We start from the raw sequence: 13,108 nt of genomic DNA, 5'->3' as shown, positions 1-13,108 counted from the left end.
GTGCATGCTTGAGCTCACTCACCCATGTCTTCAGATCTTATTGGGAAGCTGCTGATCACCAGTTGCAGGTTTTTTTCTGTCTATATGGAGACTGCCTTTCCCTTTCACTGACTGTGATCAATTACTATTTTAGAGAAACATTTAACAACCTCCTGTCCATCACCTGATGGTCACCTGACATTCCTGGTCAAGTGGAGCCCTCTCCTGCCCTGCTCATGCCTGACTAGCTACCTACTGTAACATCACAACTTTGGCTTTGTCGCCACTGGCCAACCATAACCATAGCACACACATTCTCAGCCCTCTGGGAGTCACATTCTCCCCTCTAAACTCGCATTCACTCCACAGTGATTAGCTTATTGATAGTTCCTGTGCGGGCGGGCCACTTAGTCACCTTGACCAGCCAGGTTTCGTGACTGCAAATGGTCGTGCACTTTGATCTTTCTTGACTGACACATGTTACATATTTCTCTTTTCTTCTTGAAGTTGCTCTTGGTAGATGGGAGCACTTTTCATCCCATCCTGGATTTAAGTGAAAAGTAACAGCAACTTGACTGAGTACTACTGGAAAAAAATTTACCCCCCAACCCCATTTTTTTCTTTTCAATATTGCTTCCTGCTGAAGCCATGTTCACAGGGTTAACAAGATTTCTGGACAGAAATATAGTTTTAATTAAGCATTAATCAGTCTGTGCTTTGACCCACTTCCTTGTAACTGAAAGTCACATAACACTGGATACTGACCATTTGCATCCCCATTGTTCATATAGATAGTATTTCTGGCCTTAGATTGGATCTCTGGTGTTAGAATCATGAGGCTTTCGTTTAAGAATTATTTAAGTAGATCCTGAATTCCAGTTTAACAGCGGAGGCCATCCAGTTTAAAGACCCTCACAGAAGAACCGAATCAGCCTAAGAATAGTTTCTTCATCTCCCTGACCTATGGCTTTACCCTGCATTTGTCGACCATTCAATCTGTACACTTCAGCCCACTCCAAAACCCTTAAAAACGCTATCCCCAAACTCCTCAGGCAGATGGATTTGCGGTTTCCTCTACCTCTGTTCGGTGGCCCTACTACGATTAAACCTCTTTCTCTGCTGCAGCCCAGGGTCTCAGCATATTGACTTGGCATGCACATCAGGCAACGATGTGCAGCGTTACACTCCCAGCCTCCCAGAAGTGAATGTGCTGCCTGGGATTTGTAGAGAACAACTATTTACTCTTTCCTGTATGCTATATGGAGAAAATACCAGTGTTCAGAATGTTGAAACCCTAACCAGGTGGCATTTGTAATTTTCCTGTTAGGAGACTCTGTATGGAAGTGAGAGTTGAAAACTAATTATGTAAATTGCTAAGCTTTGAAACGTTTTTGCAAAATTTCTGCCTGTATATATCTATTCTGCAAAGAGTATTTTGTGACTAGTAAAGAAAGTACAAATCGAGTTAATAAGACTGCCATCCCCACTCTTTTTTTTTTTTTTTGAGACAGAGTCTCACTCTGTTGCCCAGGCTGGAGTGCAGTGGCACGATCTCTGTTCACTGCAACCTCTGCCTCCCGGGTTCAAGCAACTCTTCTGCCTCAGCCTCCCGAGTAGCTGGGTCTATAGGCGCCTACCACCACGCCCAGTTAATTTTTGTATTTTTAGTAGAGACAGGGTTTCACCATATTGGCCAGGCAAGTCTAGAACTCCTGTCCTCGTGATCTGCCTGCCTCAGCCTCCCAAAGTGCTGGGATTACAGGCATGAGCCACCGCGACTGGCCCCCCACTCTTTAATGTTAAACAGATTTCAGGGCTTTTTGAACCACAAGCCATTGACTGGATGTGCAATGCAAAGTAAGCTAAGTGTCCCATGTTCCCATTTATTTGAAGAGATAAAAAGTTAATTAGAATGTAGAGATAATGTCTAATAGCAGGAAAATTTGTTTTTTTTTTTCTTAAGGTTTAAACATTCTCATTTGTACATACATAGTTCAACTGGAAACAATCTTATTCTTTACTATTTCTGATTTTCTTTCCTTTCGTGGATCTCTAAACTCACGAGTTTACATCACTTGAACCTTTCTCTGGGCTTTTGAGTTGTTTCACTAACAAAATGGACCATAGTGGCTATTCATCAAAGTTCACTATATCAGTGGAATCACCATCCCTGTGTACGAATCCTGGGATCTCGAGTGTCCCATCATCACAGCATGGCAGCCACTGCCTCAACTCACAGTACTCTAGAAACCCAGAGTGGTTTATTAAAGACAGCCCCACTGGAAACTGCCTAGGTTGCACTGCTTGGGTGGACCCCCTGGATTAGAGAAATGTGTGAGCCAGAATGCCTGCCATTGTGCTTTTCATGGAGCCAAGCACACTGTTGTTGATTAATAAATAATGGGTTGTTTATCTTGGAATTGTTTTTATTGGCAGATGCCCTGAAAGATTCAAAGGCTGTCTGTAAATGGAGAATGCCTTTATTGTTTATTCAGTGCCTGCTTTTCTATTCAGTGTGAGGGTATTTTGGGAAAATTTCTTAAATATCAAACCACAAGTAAAATTTAGGGAGTTTTATCCTCAGATTTTCAAATAGGCCATTCAACTATGACCTCTTTTCAGATGCCTGTGATGATTTGGATGTGTGTATGTGTGTATGTGTGTATGTGTGTATGTGTGTGTGTGTGTGTGTGTGTGTGTGTCTTTGTGTGTCTGGAGAGGGAAAGAGGTAAAGGGAGGGATGAGGCCCAGAAGTTGACCATCAGTTGTATCAGTCAGAAATAGCTTAAATAAATTCAATTACATTTCTGGTTGGTAGATTTTGTGTATAGCACAAGCTAGCTTCTGAGAATTCAAATACAAACATGTGCAAAGTGAGAGGCAGCAGGAATCACATGCAGTGTGGATAAGGAGAGGTTGACAAAGGAGGTAAGTTTGATGGTTAATAAAAAATCACCAGGATGGCAAGACCAGAGCAAATTGCATTTTGGCAGGGGAAACAGTGTTTGAAGATGTGTGGCATGAGCAGCAGTGGGTGTTCCTGGAACTGTAAGTTGTTCAGTAATGCTGAACATAAAACTCTGTAGGAATGGCCCAGGGAAAATGGGAATACGGAGCCTAAAATGAAATGAAAATATAGTGAAAATCCTGGGCCCGGTCTCTCGAACAGTCATAAATTCCTCCAGGATGTTGTAGTATTGGCCAAAGAGTATGTGAAGCCGAATGATAGACTTGTCATATCTTCCATGTCTTGTGTCCTTTGCTCAGATGTTCTCAATACCCAGCAATTAAGGGAGGGGAGCCTGACAAATAATTGCTCTAATTTGATATAAAGATAGCAGCTATTGTTAAGTGGAAAGGGTATTTAAGAAGGGCCTGATTTTGTAAACTGTCATTTCTTTAGTAGTATTTTCATTTTAGGGTAGCATAGCACTAGGAACTCAAATCTTGAGGAGACCCTGCATGTATACAGAGTGAAGGAGAGTTTTGAGAATGGCTCCTGGCCTTTTGGCTTGCATGACAATGAAGATGAAAAAACACTTTCTATTTTATTTTATTTTTTTGTCCAGCACAATACTGAATCCTCAGTGCTAGCAAATCATGTTAGTTCTGTATTAGGTTTTTTTTTTTGAGACGAAGTCTCGCTCTGTCGCCCGGGCTGGAGTGCAGTGGCACGATCTCGGCTCACTGCAAGCTCCGCCTCCTGGGTTCACGCCATTCTCCTGCCTCAGCCTCTCCGAGTAGCTGGGACTACAGGCGCCCGCCACCACGCCAGGCTAATTTTTTGTATTTTTAGTAGAGACGGGGTTTCACCGTGGTCTCGATCTCCTGACCTCGTGATCCACCCGCCTCGACCTCCCAAAGTTGTATTAGGTTTTTAATAATGGTGATCGAACACATATTGCATGAGACGTAGCTGTTTGAACATGTGATATTTTAAAATAGTTTTTCATATGGCTTCTTGGTGCCACTGCTGCCTATTTCACAAGAGCCACAGGTTAAAATTAAGATAATTGGTCAAGCAGTTAAAACATCTTCCAGTGGGGAGCAGAGTCTTAAATAAAACTAATTTATACAGATTTAATTTAACTTAGAGAAGACTGAATTTTTTAATGCTTTGGAGAATACACACAAACAACAGTAGAAGCATGTTTTTTTTATTTGAGTTTATTCACTTTATATGAAATAATAGAGCAGATTTATTTCCCAGAACTTTTCTGTGTTTGGAAACCGATGAAGCTCATTTTATTTATTTGTTTTAAAATTTTAAATGCATACAACATGATGTTACAAAATATATGTATCAAAATGGTTACTATATTGGGACAAATGAACATATACATCATTTCATGTAATTACCTGTTTGTCCCCTGTGGCTAGAACAGCCGTCATCTACTCATTTAGCAAAATCCTGACTCCATACAGTATTATTACTGTACAACTACAGTTCTCATGTTGTATGTTAGATCTTTATATTTATTCATCCTACATATTTGCTGCCTTGTATCTCATTTTAGTATAAAACAAAATTCAGCTCTAAGAGGTAGACACACAGAGAGAGACTGGGGTGTGTGTGTGTGTGTTGGGAGTTGAATATACTTAAGTGATTATGATGAAGTTAGAAACCTTTTATGTTTTATATTTTTAGGTGCTGGTGAATCTGGTAAAAGTACAATTGTGAAGCAGATGAAGTAAGTAGATTTAAACACTAAATTTGCTGTTTATGTTTAAGTTAGTGTACCGTTCTACCAAAGGAAGTAAATATTCTTTTTTTTCCCTTTTGTCTCATTAGAATTATCCATGAAGCTGGTTATTCAGAAGAGGAGTGTAAACAATACAAAGCAGTGGTCTACAGTAACACCATCCAGTCAATTATTGCTATCATTAGGGCTATGGGGAGGTTGAAGATAGACTTTGGCGACTCAGCCCGGGCGGTAAGTTATTAAATTTGTTGGCGCTGACCTGATGAGTAAAAAGAATAACCTGTATGCTAATCCCGTACCATGTAACATAGGCTTGTCAACTATCAGGACCATTTCATAAAAGGAATCAAAAGCATAGAAGTGAGTGAAATATTAGAATATGTAGGATTGCGTAATCTCTCCTTTATGCTTTCCTTATCCGTTAGATGATTTGGACAACTGAATAATCACCACAGTGCTTTCTGTATAGCATGCTGTGTTGGGTACCCCTGTATTCCCATAATAATTTTTAGTACTGAGTAAACTGCTTACCCTGGCACTCTTCACAATCTTTTTCTGCAATTTGGAATACTGAAGTGATCTAGTTATTTGTATTCCTGCCTAGACTGAAAAGCAATCTAATCTCGAATAATGAAAACAGTATAAAAGTTTGCTTATCTTTGGAATAGGAAAATATCGGCTATTAAAAACCATGTATCAAAATTTGAGAGCTAAAAGAGATTTTTGGAGACAAGCTAGTTCCAGTTCTTTATTTTGCCAAGAAAGAAACTAGCACCCAGGAAATTACATGGTACAGAGACTGCCATACAGCTCGTGGTAACCAAGGCACTATGCCTGTGCCTCCTCATTTGGCCCAATAACTTGTTTCAGTTGGATTGGAAGCAGCCCAATCCAATCCATAAGGCACCTTTGTTTTCTTTTTTTTCTCTCTTCTTCTGTTTGATTGCTTAATGTATTTATTTCTAGCAAATATATTATTATTTTTACTAGTATTTATTTTTATGATTCCTTTATAATTCTGTGTATTCAGTATACATACTGTCTGCCTACTAATACTATGAAGATTCTGTATATAGAGACTATAAATTTTTCTTTTTGTCTTAGTATCGGCTAGATTTTATTTTTTAAATGTAGGCTCAATTCATGCTTACTAGGGAAGAAAAATGAATGAAAGTAACGTTAGGGAATACACATTGGAAAAATCTGTAAAATCTAGTTTTTAAAATGTTACTTTAAGAATTCTCTTACAAGTTACTGAGCCATATTAATTTACTGTTTTTTAAACTTTTTTAAAAAGCTTAGTGTCATTAACTAAAATTTTCAAGTAGATTTCAATATCATTTTAAATAATTTATACATTTATCATTTATTCAGCAAACTTTTTGAGCTCAAAAAGCATTTGTTGAATGAATAAATGATAAATGCATAAATTAGAGTGATTTCCAACCAATAAATGTTCTTGAGATGATCAAATCTTATTTCAGAAAAGACATTTTAAAAGAACATTATAAATTATTATTGAAAATAATGTTGAAATCTACTTGGAAATGCTAATTAAACTAAGCCTTTTTAATCTTTGTTTAAAAGACTGTACAGTAGGGAACCATGCTTAGTTTAAGAAAAAAGAATTAATAAAAATTGTACCTTACACCAATTCCAATTATAAACTTTTAATTTAAACCTTGTACCAAATTCACATATATGACATTCTGCATTTGAATCTTTTATGTGCTTATGAAAGAAAAATCGTTGTAGCCTCCATTTTAGGAGATCATGAAGGGTCAGTACAAACAGCTTTTCATGAGTTCTTTTTATTTTCAAGTTTTTCTCTCAAGGAATGTTGTCGTTTTCTCTTTCTTTTTTTAAACATAACTTGGGCGTAGTTTCAAGACTGGAAATAACTACTCTCAAGCTCTATTTTTTTTTTAAAACCAGTTTCCTGATGCTTTGGAATCTCATGTGGGCCTGCTTTGCTCATCTTTGTTTCACTATTGCTGGTTTGACCCACTCTTTTTAAACTCTCTTTAGCGAGACTTCAGTAACTGTCTTCTTCCTGCCTTTAGACTATTACTTCTGTTTGCTTTCTCCATCATCATTAACTCATTCACACAAATACCTCATGTCCTCCCATTGCTTCTCATTGGTGTACTCCATGTTTTGTGTTGCCTATCTTTACGTAAGCTTTCAAAACTACTGGGCTTTTGCAGTTGTGCTAAGGAATACAAAGACGAATTAAACGTGGCCTGGACACGGGGAAGGGGCATTGAAACTGTTGAAACATGAATAAGAGTTTTCTGGACAAAAATGGGAAAAGCATTCTACGAATAAGAAACAGTGTATTATTATTATATTTATTGTTATTATTATTTTGAGACAGAGTCTCGCTCTGTAGCCCAGGCTGGAGTACAATGGTACAATCTCAGCTCACTGCAACCTCTGCTTCCCAGGTTCAAGCAATTCTCATACCTCAGCCTCCCAAGTAGCTAGGACCACGGATGTGTGCCACCACACCTGGCTAATTTTTGTATTTTTAGTAAAGATGGGGTTTCACTGTGTTAGCTAGGCTGGTCTTGAGCTCCTGGCCTCAAGTAATCCGCCCACCTCGGCCTCCCAAAGTACTAGGATTACAAGTGTGAGCCACCATGCCCAGCCACAAACAATGTATTCAGAAGAAGTCTGAATATATTTCTATTTCTGTAAGTATTAACCCTGAGTTGAAGGATAACCAGATACTGAATTTTGATAGGTACCACAGGTTTGCCTTCCGAAGAAAAGCAACATGAATAATCTGTTTTAGCAACTGTTCATCAGTGTCTGTTTTACCATAGTCTCAACAACTTAGGTGTTATCAACGTTTCAATTTTTAACGTCTGATAAATCAGAAGTATTGTTTTTTTCTAGTTTTTTCCTAATTTTTAATGAATTTGAGAATTATTTTAAAACATTTTGTTCATTTGTATTTCTTCTGTGAACTCCTCTTAGTTTTCACTCATTTCTGTTCAATTACTTATCTTTTCACATTGATTCTGTTTAAGTATTAAGCATATTAACCCTTCTTGCATATTGCAAACACTTTTGCCTAGCATATTTCTTTTAGTTTTTGAAATAGTATGTTACAGAACTGTTAAGATTTTTGCAGTCGATTCTCACTTCTGTGTTTTTTTTCTTATTAGAATGGCATTCTTCACTTTATAATTTTTTAAATTCTCTTATTTTTTTTAGAATGTTTGTAGTTTTATTTTTTATATTTATCTCTACCTCTTCACACACCTTTAAATGTTGTGTTTGTTGCTAGTTAGGATCTAAGTATATTTTATAATATCTTTTGCCTAACAGTCATTTATTAAATATTAAATAATCAGCCTATTCCGTCTATTCCTCAGTGACTTGAAATTGCTGCCCTTAGCATTAAATTGGGTGTGTTTCTGGACTCCACGTTTTCTTTCTATTGATGTATTCTTTTTCCCCACATCTGTCACTTACTAAGCTATTCAACCTCCCTAAGCTTGTTTCCTTATAATACAAGGGAAATAATAACATCTGTGTTGTAGAGTTGTGAGGAATAATGACATTTTGAATATTATGCACTCCCCACATGCCTTGGTCGTAATATGTGCTCAATAAATGTCTGTTGCTGCTATTCTTATCTTTTGCTTTTTTTTCTGTTTGTTTTTTTGAAATGGAGTTTCACTCTTGTTGCCAGGCTTGAGTGCAGGGGCACGATCTCAGCTCACTGCAACCTCCGCCTTCCTGGTTCAGTGATTCTCCTGCCTCAGCCTCCGGAGTAGCTAGGATTGCAGGTGTCCGCCACCACACCTGGCTGATTTTTTGTGTTTTTAGTAGAGACAGGGTTTCACCATGTAGGCCAAGCTGGTCTTGATCTCCTGACCTCAAGCGATCCACCTGCCTCAGCCTCCCAAAGTGCTGGGATTACAGGCATGAGCCACCGCACCCGGCCTTGTTTTTTTTTTGTTTGTTTTTGTTTTTGTTTTTTTAAATAATTATTATTACATTACTGTTACTCTACTGAGAGTCACATCATTTTAATTTCTGTGGTTTTATGGATTAGTTGGCACCTAGTAGAGTAAACGCACCCCATTTCATTCCGTTGTTCTTTTGCCGGATATCAAGGCCATCATGATTTTCTCTGCCAGGTGAACTTGAGAGCCAGCTTAATTCCCCCACAACCCTGTTGAAATACAACAAACCAAAACAGCTTGTTGATTTGGTTGGGATTACATCTTACTTAGTAGATAGGTTGATTTAGTAAGAATTGAGTAAGAAGATGTAAAATCTTAATAAGTGGTGACTAATTTTCTGTGGTTTGCTTCATATTTGGCAGTTACCAGATTTCCAAAACAGATTACACACTGGTTATTTAAAATAAGAAGAAACAAAATTGTTTTCAAGGCTTGCATAGAGCAATCACATTTTATGCGTAATATCATTTCACAACTTTTGTAGAATGAGGATAGTCCATCTGTGAGTGATAATATATTGATAATTTAGGTGATTATGTTTCTAATGAAGTAAAATTTCAGAAGCTTTACAAAGGGGCCTATTCACCTGTTCAGGCACTTGAGAACTTAGAGGAGAGCTGTTCAAAATGTGATTCATGGACTAGTGCCTGTCCACAAGAGTGTGCACAAAATGGATATAGAAATTAAATGAAGCAATTGGGTTTACAGCAATTGACAGAGTAATTTATTGTTCAGTCTGAGAGTTTTTAAAATACTAATTTGTGTTTTGTGTGTCATTTAATTTTTTCTACTATTAATTCTGGAATAGACTGGAAACAAATGCAAATGAAATAAAACACCACACCGGTTCTTCATCACAGAGAGCTTGAGAAGCACTTATTTAGAATACTTTATAGGCTGTGAGGAGTAGGCAACCTCACCTTGAATTGACTTAAATAAGTTTTCTCCCCAAGCCTCATACATGCTCCTGCATAATGGCCATTTTTCTGTTCCAATAACTTTGTTATTTACTTTTCATTAGTTAGTTTGTCTGTGTCTGTCTGTAGATTTGCTAGATTGTTTTTTAGAAAGGTTCTATCAGTTTACATTCCTTGCAGCAGTTTTTGGAATGCCTTTTCTTAGCGCTCTGGGCAGCCAAAATTTAGGAGTCTTGTATTTAAAAAATCTTTGCTAATTTGTTGTTCGTAAATCATGTATTAGTTTAATTTGAATTTTCCATTTTTAATGTAGCTGAACAGTTTTCTGTGTCTATTGATTATGTTTTTATTTTTCTATGTGGCTTGTGCACTTTATTCATTTATCACTTGAAATCTTGGTGTTTTGATGATCTGTTTGCTTGTCTATATGTACATATGTATTAACCCTTTGTCCATTAATACAAATGTTTAGTAAGTCACATTTTACTTAACTGCCATTAATGTTATGGTAATACTGTATTTTAAAAAATGTTTAAATCTTCCCATTATTTCTTCCATTGTGTTTAAATGTAGAACATCCTCTCTCAACAAAAGATTTACCAAATATTGATGCTTTTTTTAAAGCAAGGGGAATTTCGAGGGAGTGGATTTTAACGTTTGTTTCTGTGTTTATTTTTTAATCTGTGTGAAGCATGTTTTGTTACATGCATGGAGTAAGGATGCACATTATTTTCTTTCTTTTCAGGTGGCTATCTAATTATCACCAGTGTTACTGGATTAATTGTATCTTTTCTGACTGATTTATCTTGCCACATTTATCATGTAATAAGTTCAGATTTGGGATTTTTTTCCCCTATGGATCTGCCTTCATAGTAGACTGTTTCTACATGTTGTAGGCTTTTAATATCTGATAATAACATCCCTATGCTCCCAGTCTTTTTCAAAATGCTTCTTGTTACTTTTACTTGCTTTTTCCACATGAATGTTTGAATCATGTATAGTAGTATTCTGGTTTATGTTTGAGAACTAAGATGAAGAAACTTACGGTTTTTGTTTTGATTCTGAAAAATATTGATATTTATGTGGCAAAATGATACTAGCCACCATTTGAAATGAATGTGTGCTTCTAATACAGTATATTTGTATCCTCATTTCATTTATCTCATGTTTCTGTATTGACAAGTTCTCTTGTCAATACAAAGAACACTTAAATGTCAGTATTTCTCCATTTTACCAATTTGAAAAAATATATCTATACCTGTATAAGATTTATAAATTTGTATATTTATATAATATGTTTATTGATAATTTCCCTTCTTGACTTAATGAAACTCGTACGTCATGCGAAATTCACTGCAATTTAGTTGAAAATTTATCTCTGCAATTTAGTTAAAATTAACTTTTTATTTTAGGCTTTTTCCCCCTTTTAAGTATTCTTATGGGGAAAAAAGAAAAATGACTTCCTATTTCATTTCCTCAAGACATTTTTACTTTGATAATATTTGTGCTTTTAGAAAAAAAAAATGTATTTTACATGTATGTATTCCTTAAAGCAACTCTTTAACATCTGATCAAGTCGGCTTCATCCCTGGGATGCAAGGCTGGTTCAACATATGCAAATCAATAAATGTAATCCATCACATAAACAGAACCAATGACAAAAAACACATGATTATCTCAATAGATGAAAGAAAGGCCTTCAATAAAATTAAACAGCCCTTCATGCTAAAAACTCTCAATAACACTCCATTACCATATTATTTAGCTTCTATTTTAGAAGGGCTTGCAGGTCTTTTTAAATTTAAACTCTTAATCTCATACATAAATTCTATCTGCTGTATTACAATAAATAGTCATCCGACCTTTGCTTTAAAACCTCTGTCTCTCATTCCCCTTCCCTTTATTTGTTTTTCAGGTGGCTTTGATTATTTAAAAAAAAAAATCCTCTAGTTGAGATGAGTTCTGATATCTTTTGCTCTTAAGAATGCTCCTTTTTCTGCTCTGTGCCTAAACATGAACTCTGTTCTTTCTTACCTTTTAATTGTGTCAGACGACAGCCATCATGCTCCCTTAAAGTCTTCTCCTCCCATCCTAGGCAGACTCTTCTGAATTTTCATCAACTGGGTGACAGCTTTAAATAAAACATATAATCACTAAATAAGTACAGCGTGCCAGATATCCCCTGACCACCGCTTGGAATGAGGACTTATTATTTGTCTCTTGACAAAATAATGCTTCATAGCTCCTTTCTGAGTTCTCAGAGCACATGGTTATATGAACTGGAATTTACTTTCTCTAAATCATCTTATTTTTATTTGCTTTTAGTAATTTGAAAATATTTTAGCTTTGCTACATCCAAGGAATTTTTCTGTCAAATAATTGCCTGGCGAATAGTGTTTCTTTCTTTTCACCACCACAAAGACTTCTTGTAAACTGCTTTATTAACCTGTAACCCTCCTTACCAAACTCCAGTCTTCTCTTCTTTTTCTACTCTGTATCACACTATTTTGGTACACTCACATTTATATTTATAAATGTTAAGTAATTTTCTTTCTCACAGATTTTGCAAAGACCTCGTTCCATGGAAAGATAAAATCATTGTCATCATTCTGTGTTTTTAAAATTTATCCTGTTTTAGATAATGAACCGTTGACTCCCTAATTTGTATGATTGGGTGACTAGCCATGGAACTTTAAGTAAGTTGCTTAACCTCTTTGTGCCTTGGGTTCGTTTTATATAGAAGATTAGGTAGAATAATTTCAGCAGTGTTTTCCTGCTCAGATTATTGCCTGAAAGCTCATCTACAGACACACCTGAATGTCCTGGTAATGATGTGGAAGTGAATAATCCCAGTAAGTTTTCGTTAAAGAAAAGAGGCTTGAAAAAATTATCTGAGCTTTACAACTTGATGTTATGAGATACATATAGATAGTAAAATGGTTACTACAATGGAGCAAGTTAACATATCCATTATCTCACATAGTTAATTTTTTTGGCTATAAGAGCAGTTGAAACCTATTTAACAAAAATCTCGAATACAGTACATTTTAGTTAGCTACAGTGCTCATATTGTACTTCAGTCTCTACTTCTCTAGACTTGGTCATCCTGTGTATCTGCTACTTTGTATTCTTTCAATATGTCTCTCTATTTTCTCTTTGCTCTCCCTCCTCTCCTCCCCCACCCCATAACCATAACTACTGGTTTGTTCTCTATCTTTGTATATTTGACCTTGACCTATTTTTGTTTCTGTGGATTTTTTTGTTTTGTTTTTGGAGACCTGGAGGACATTATGCTTAGTGAAATAAGCCAGACACAGAGAGAAAAATATTACATCATCTCACTTATATGTAGAATTATGAAAAAGAAACATTTTTTTAATGCCACAGAGAGAATGCAATTTATAAATACAGCTTCCAGTGTTTCTTAAGTCTTTACTTCAGGCCTGTTCCTGGAAAGTTTGAGAAGAATGTGATCTTGTGACCCATACTGGAGGGCATTAGTCTTTTTTTGTCAAAAAAACGCTATTGA

The 13,108-nt window shown here is 36.2% G+C and overlaps 1 protein-coding gene across 1 annotated transcript in view; it reads left to right on the top strand.

Annotated features, from left to right (window-relative positions):
• The window catches only part of GNAI1 (G protein subunit alpha i1), an 86,309-nt gene that overhangs the window by 50,516 nt on the left and 22,685 nt on the right, over nucleotides 1-13,108 (top strand). Inside the window, exons 2-3 of the mRNA XM_032761225.2 lie at nucleotides 4,628-4,670; nucleotides 4,772-4,913. Of these exons, the coding sequence (XP_032617116.1) occupies nucleotides 4,628-4,670; nucleotides 4,772-4,913 (185 nt within the window). The remainder of the gene's footprint in view (nucleotides 1-4,627; nucleotides 4,671-4,771; nucleotides 4,914-13,108) is intronic.

Source organism: Hylobates moloch, unplaced genomic scaffold, assembly GCF_009828535.3.
Source record: "Hylobates moloch isolate HMO894 unplaced genomic scaffold, HMol_V3 SCAFFOLD_1, whole genome shotgun sequence".
In the NCBI taxonomy this organism is placed as follows: domain Eukaryota; kingdom Metazoa; phylum Chordata; class Mammalia; order Primates; family Hylobatidae; genus Hylobates; species Hylobates moloch.
Note: the sequence above shows the minus strand (reverse complement) of the source record. Positions and strands in the feature narration are given on the sequence as shown.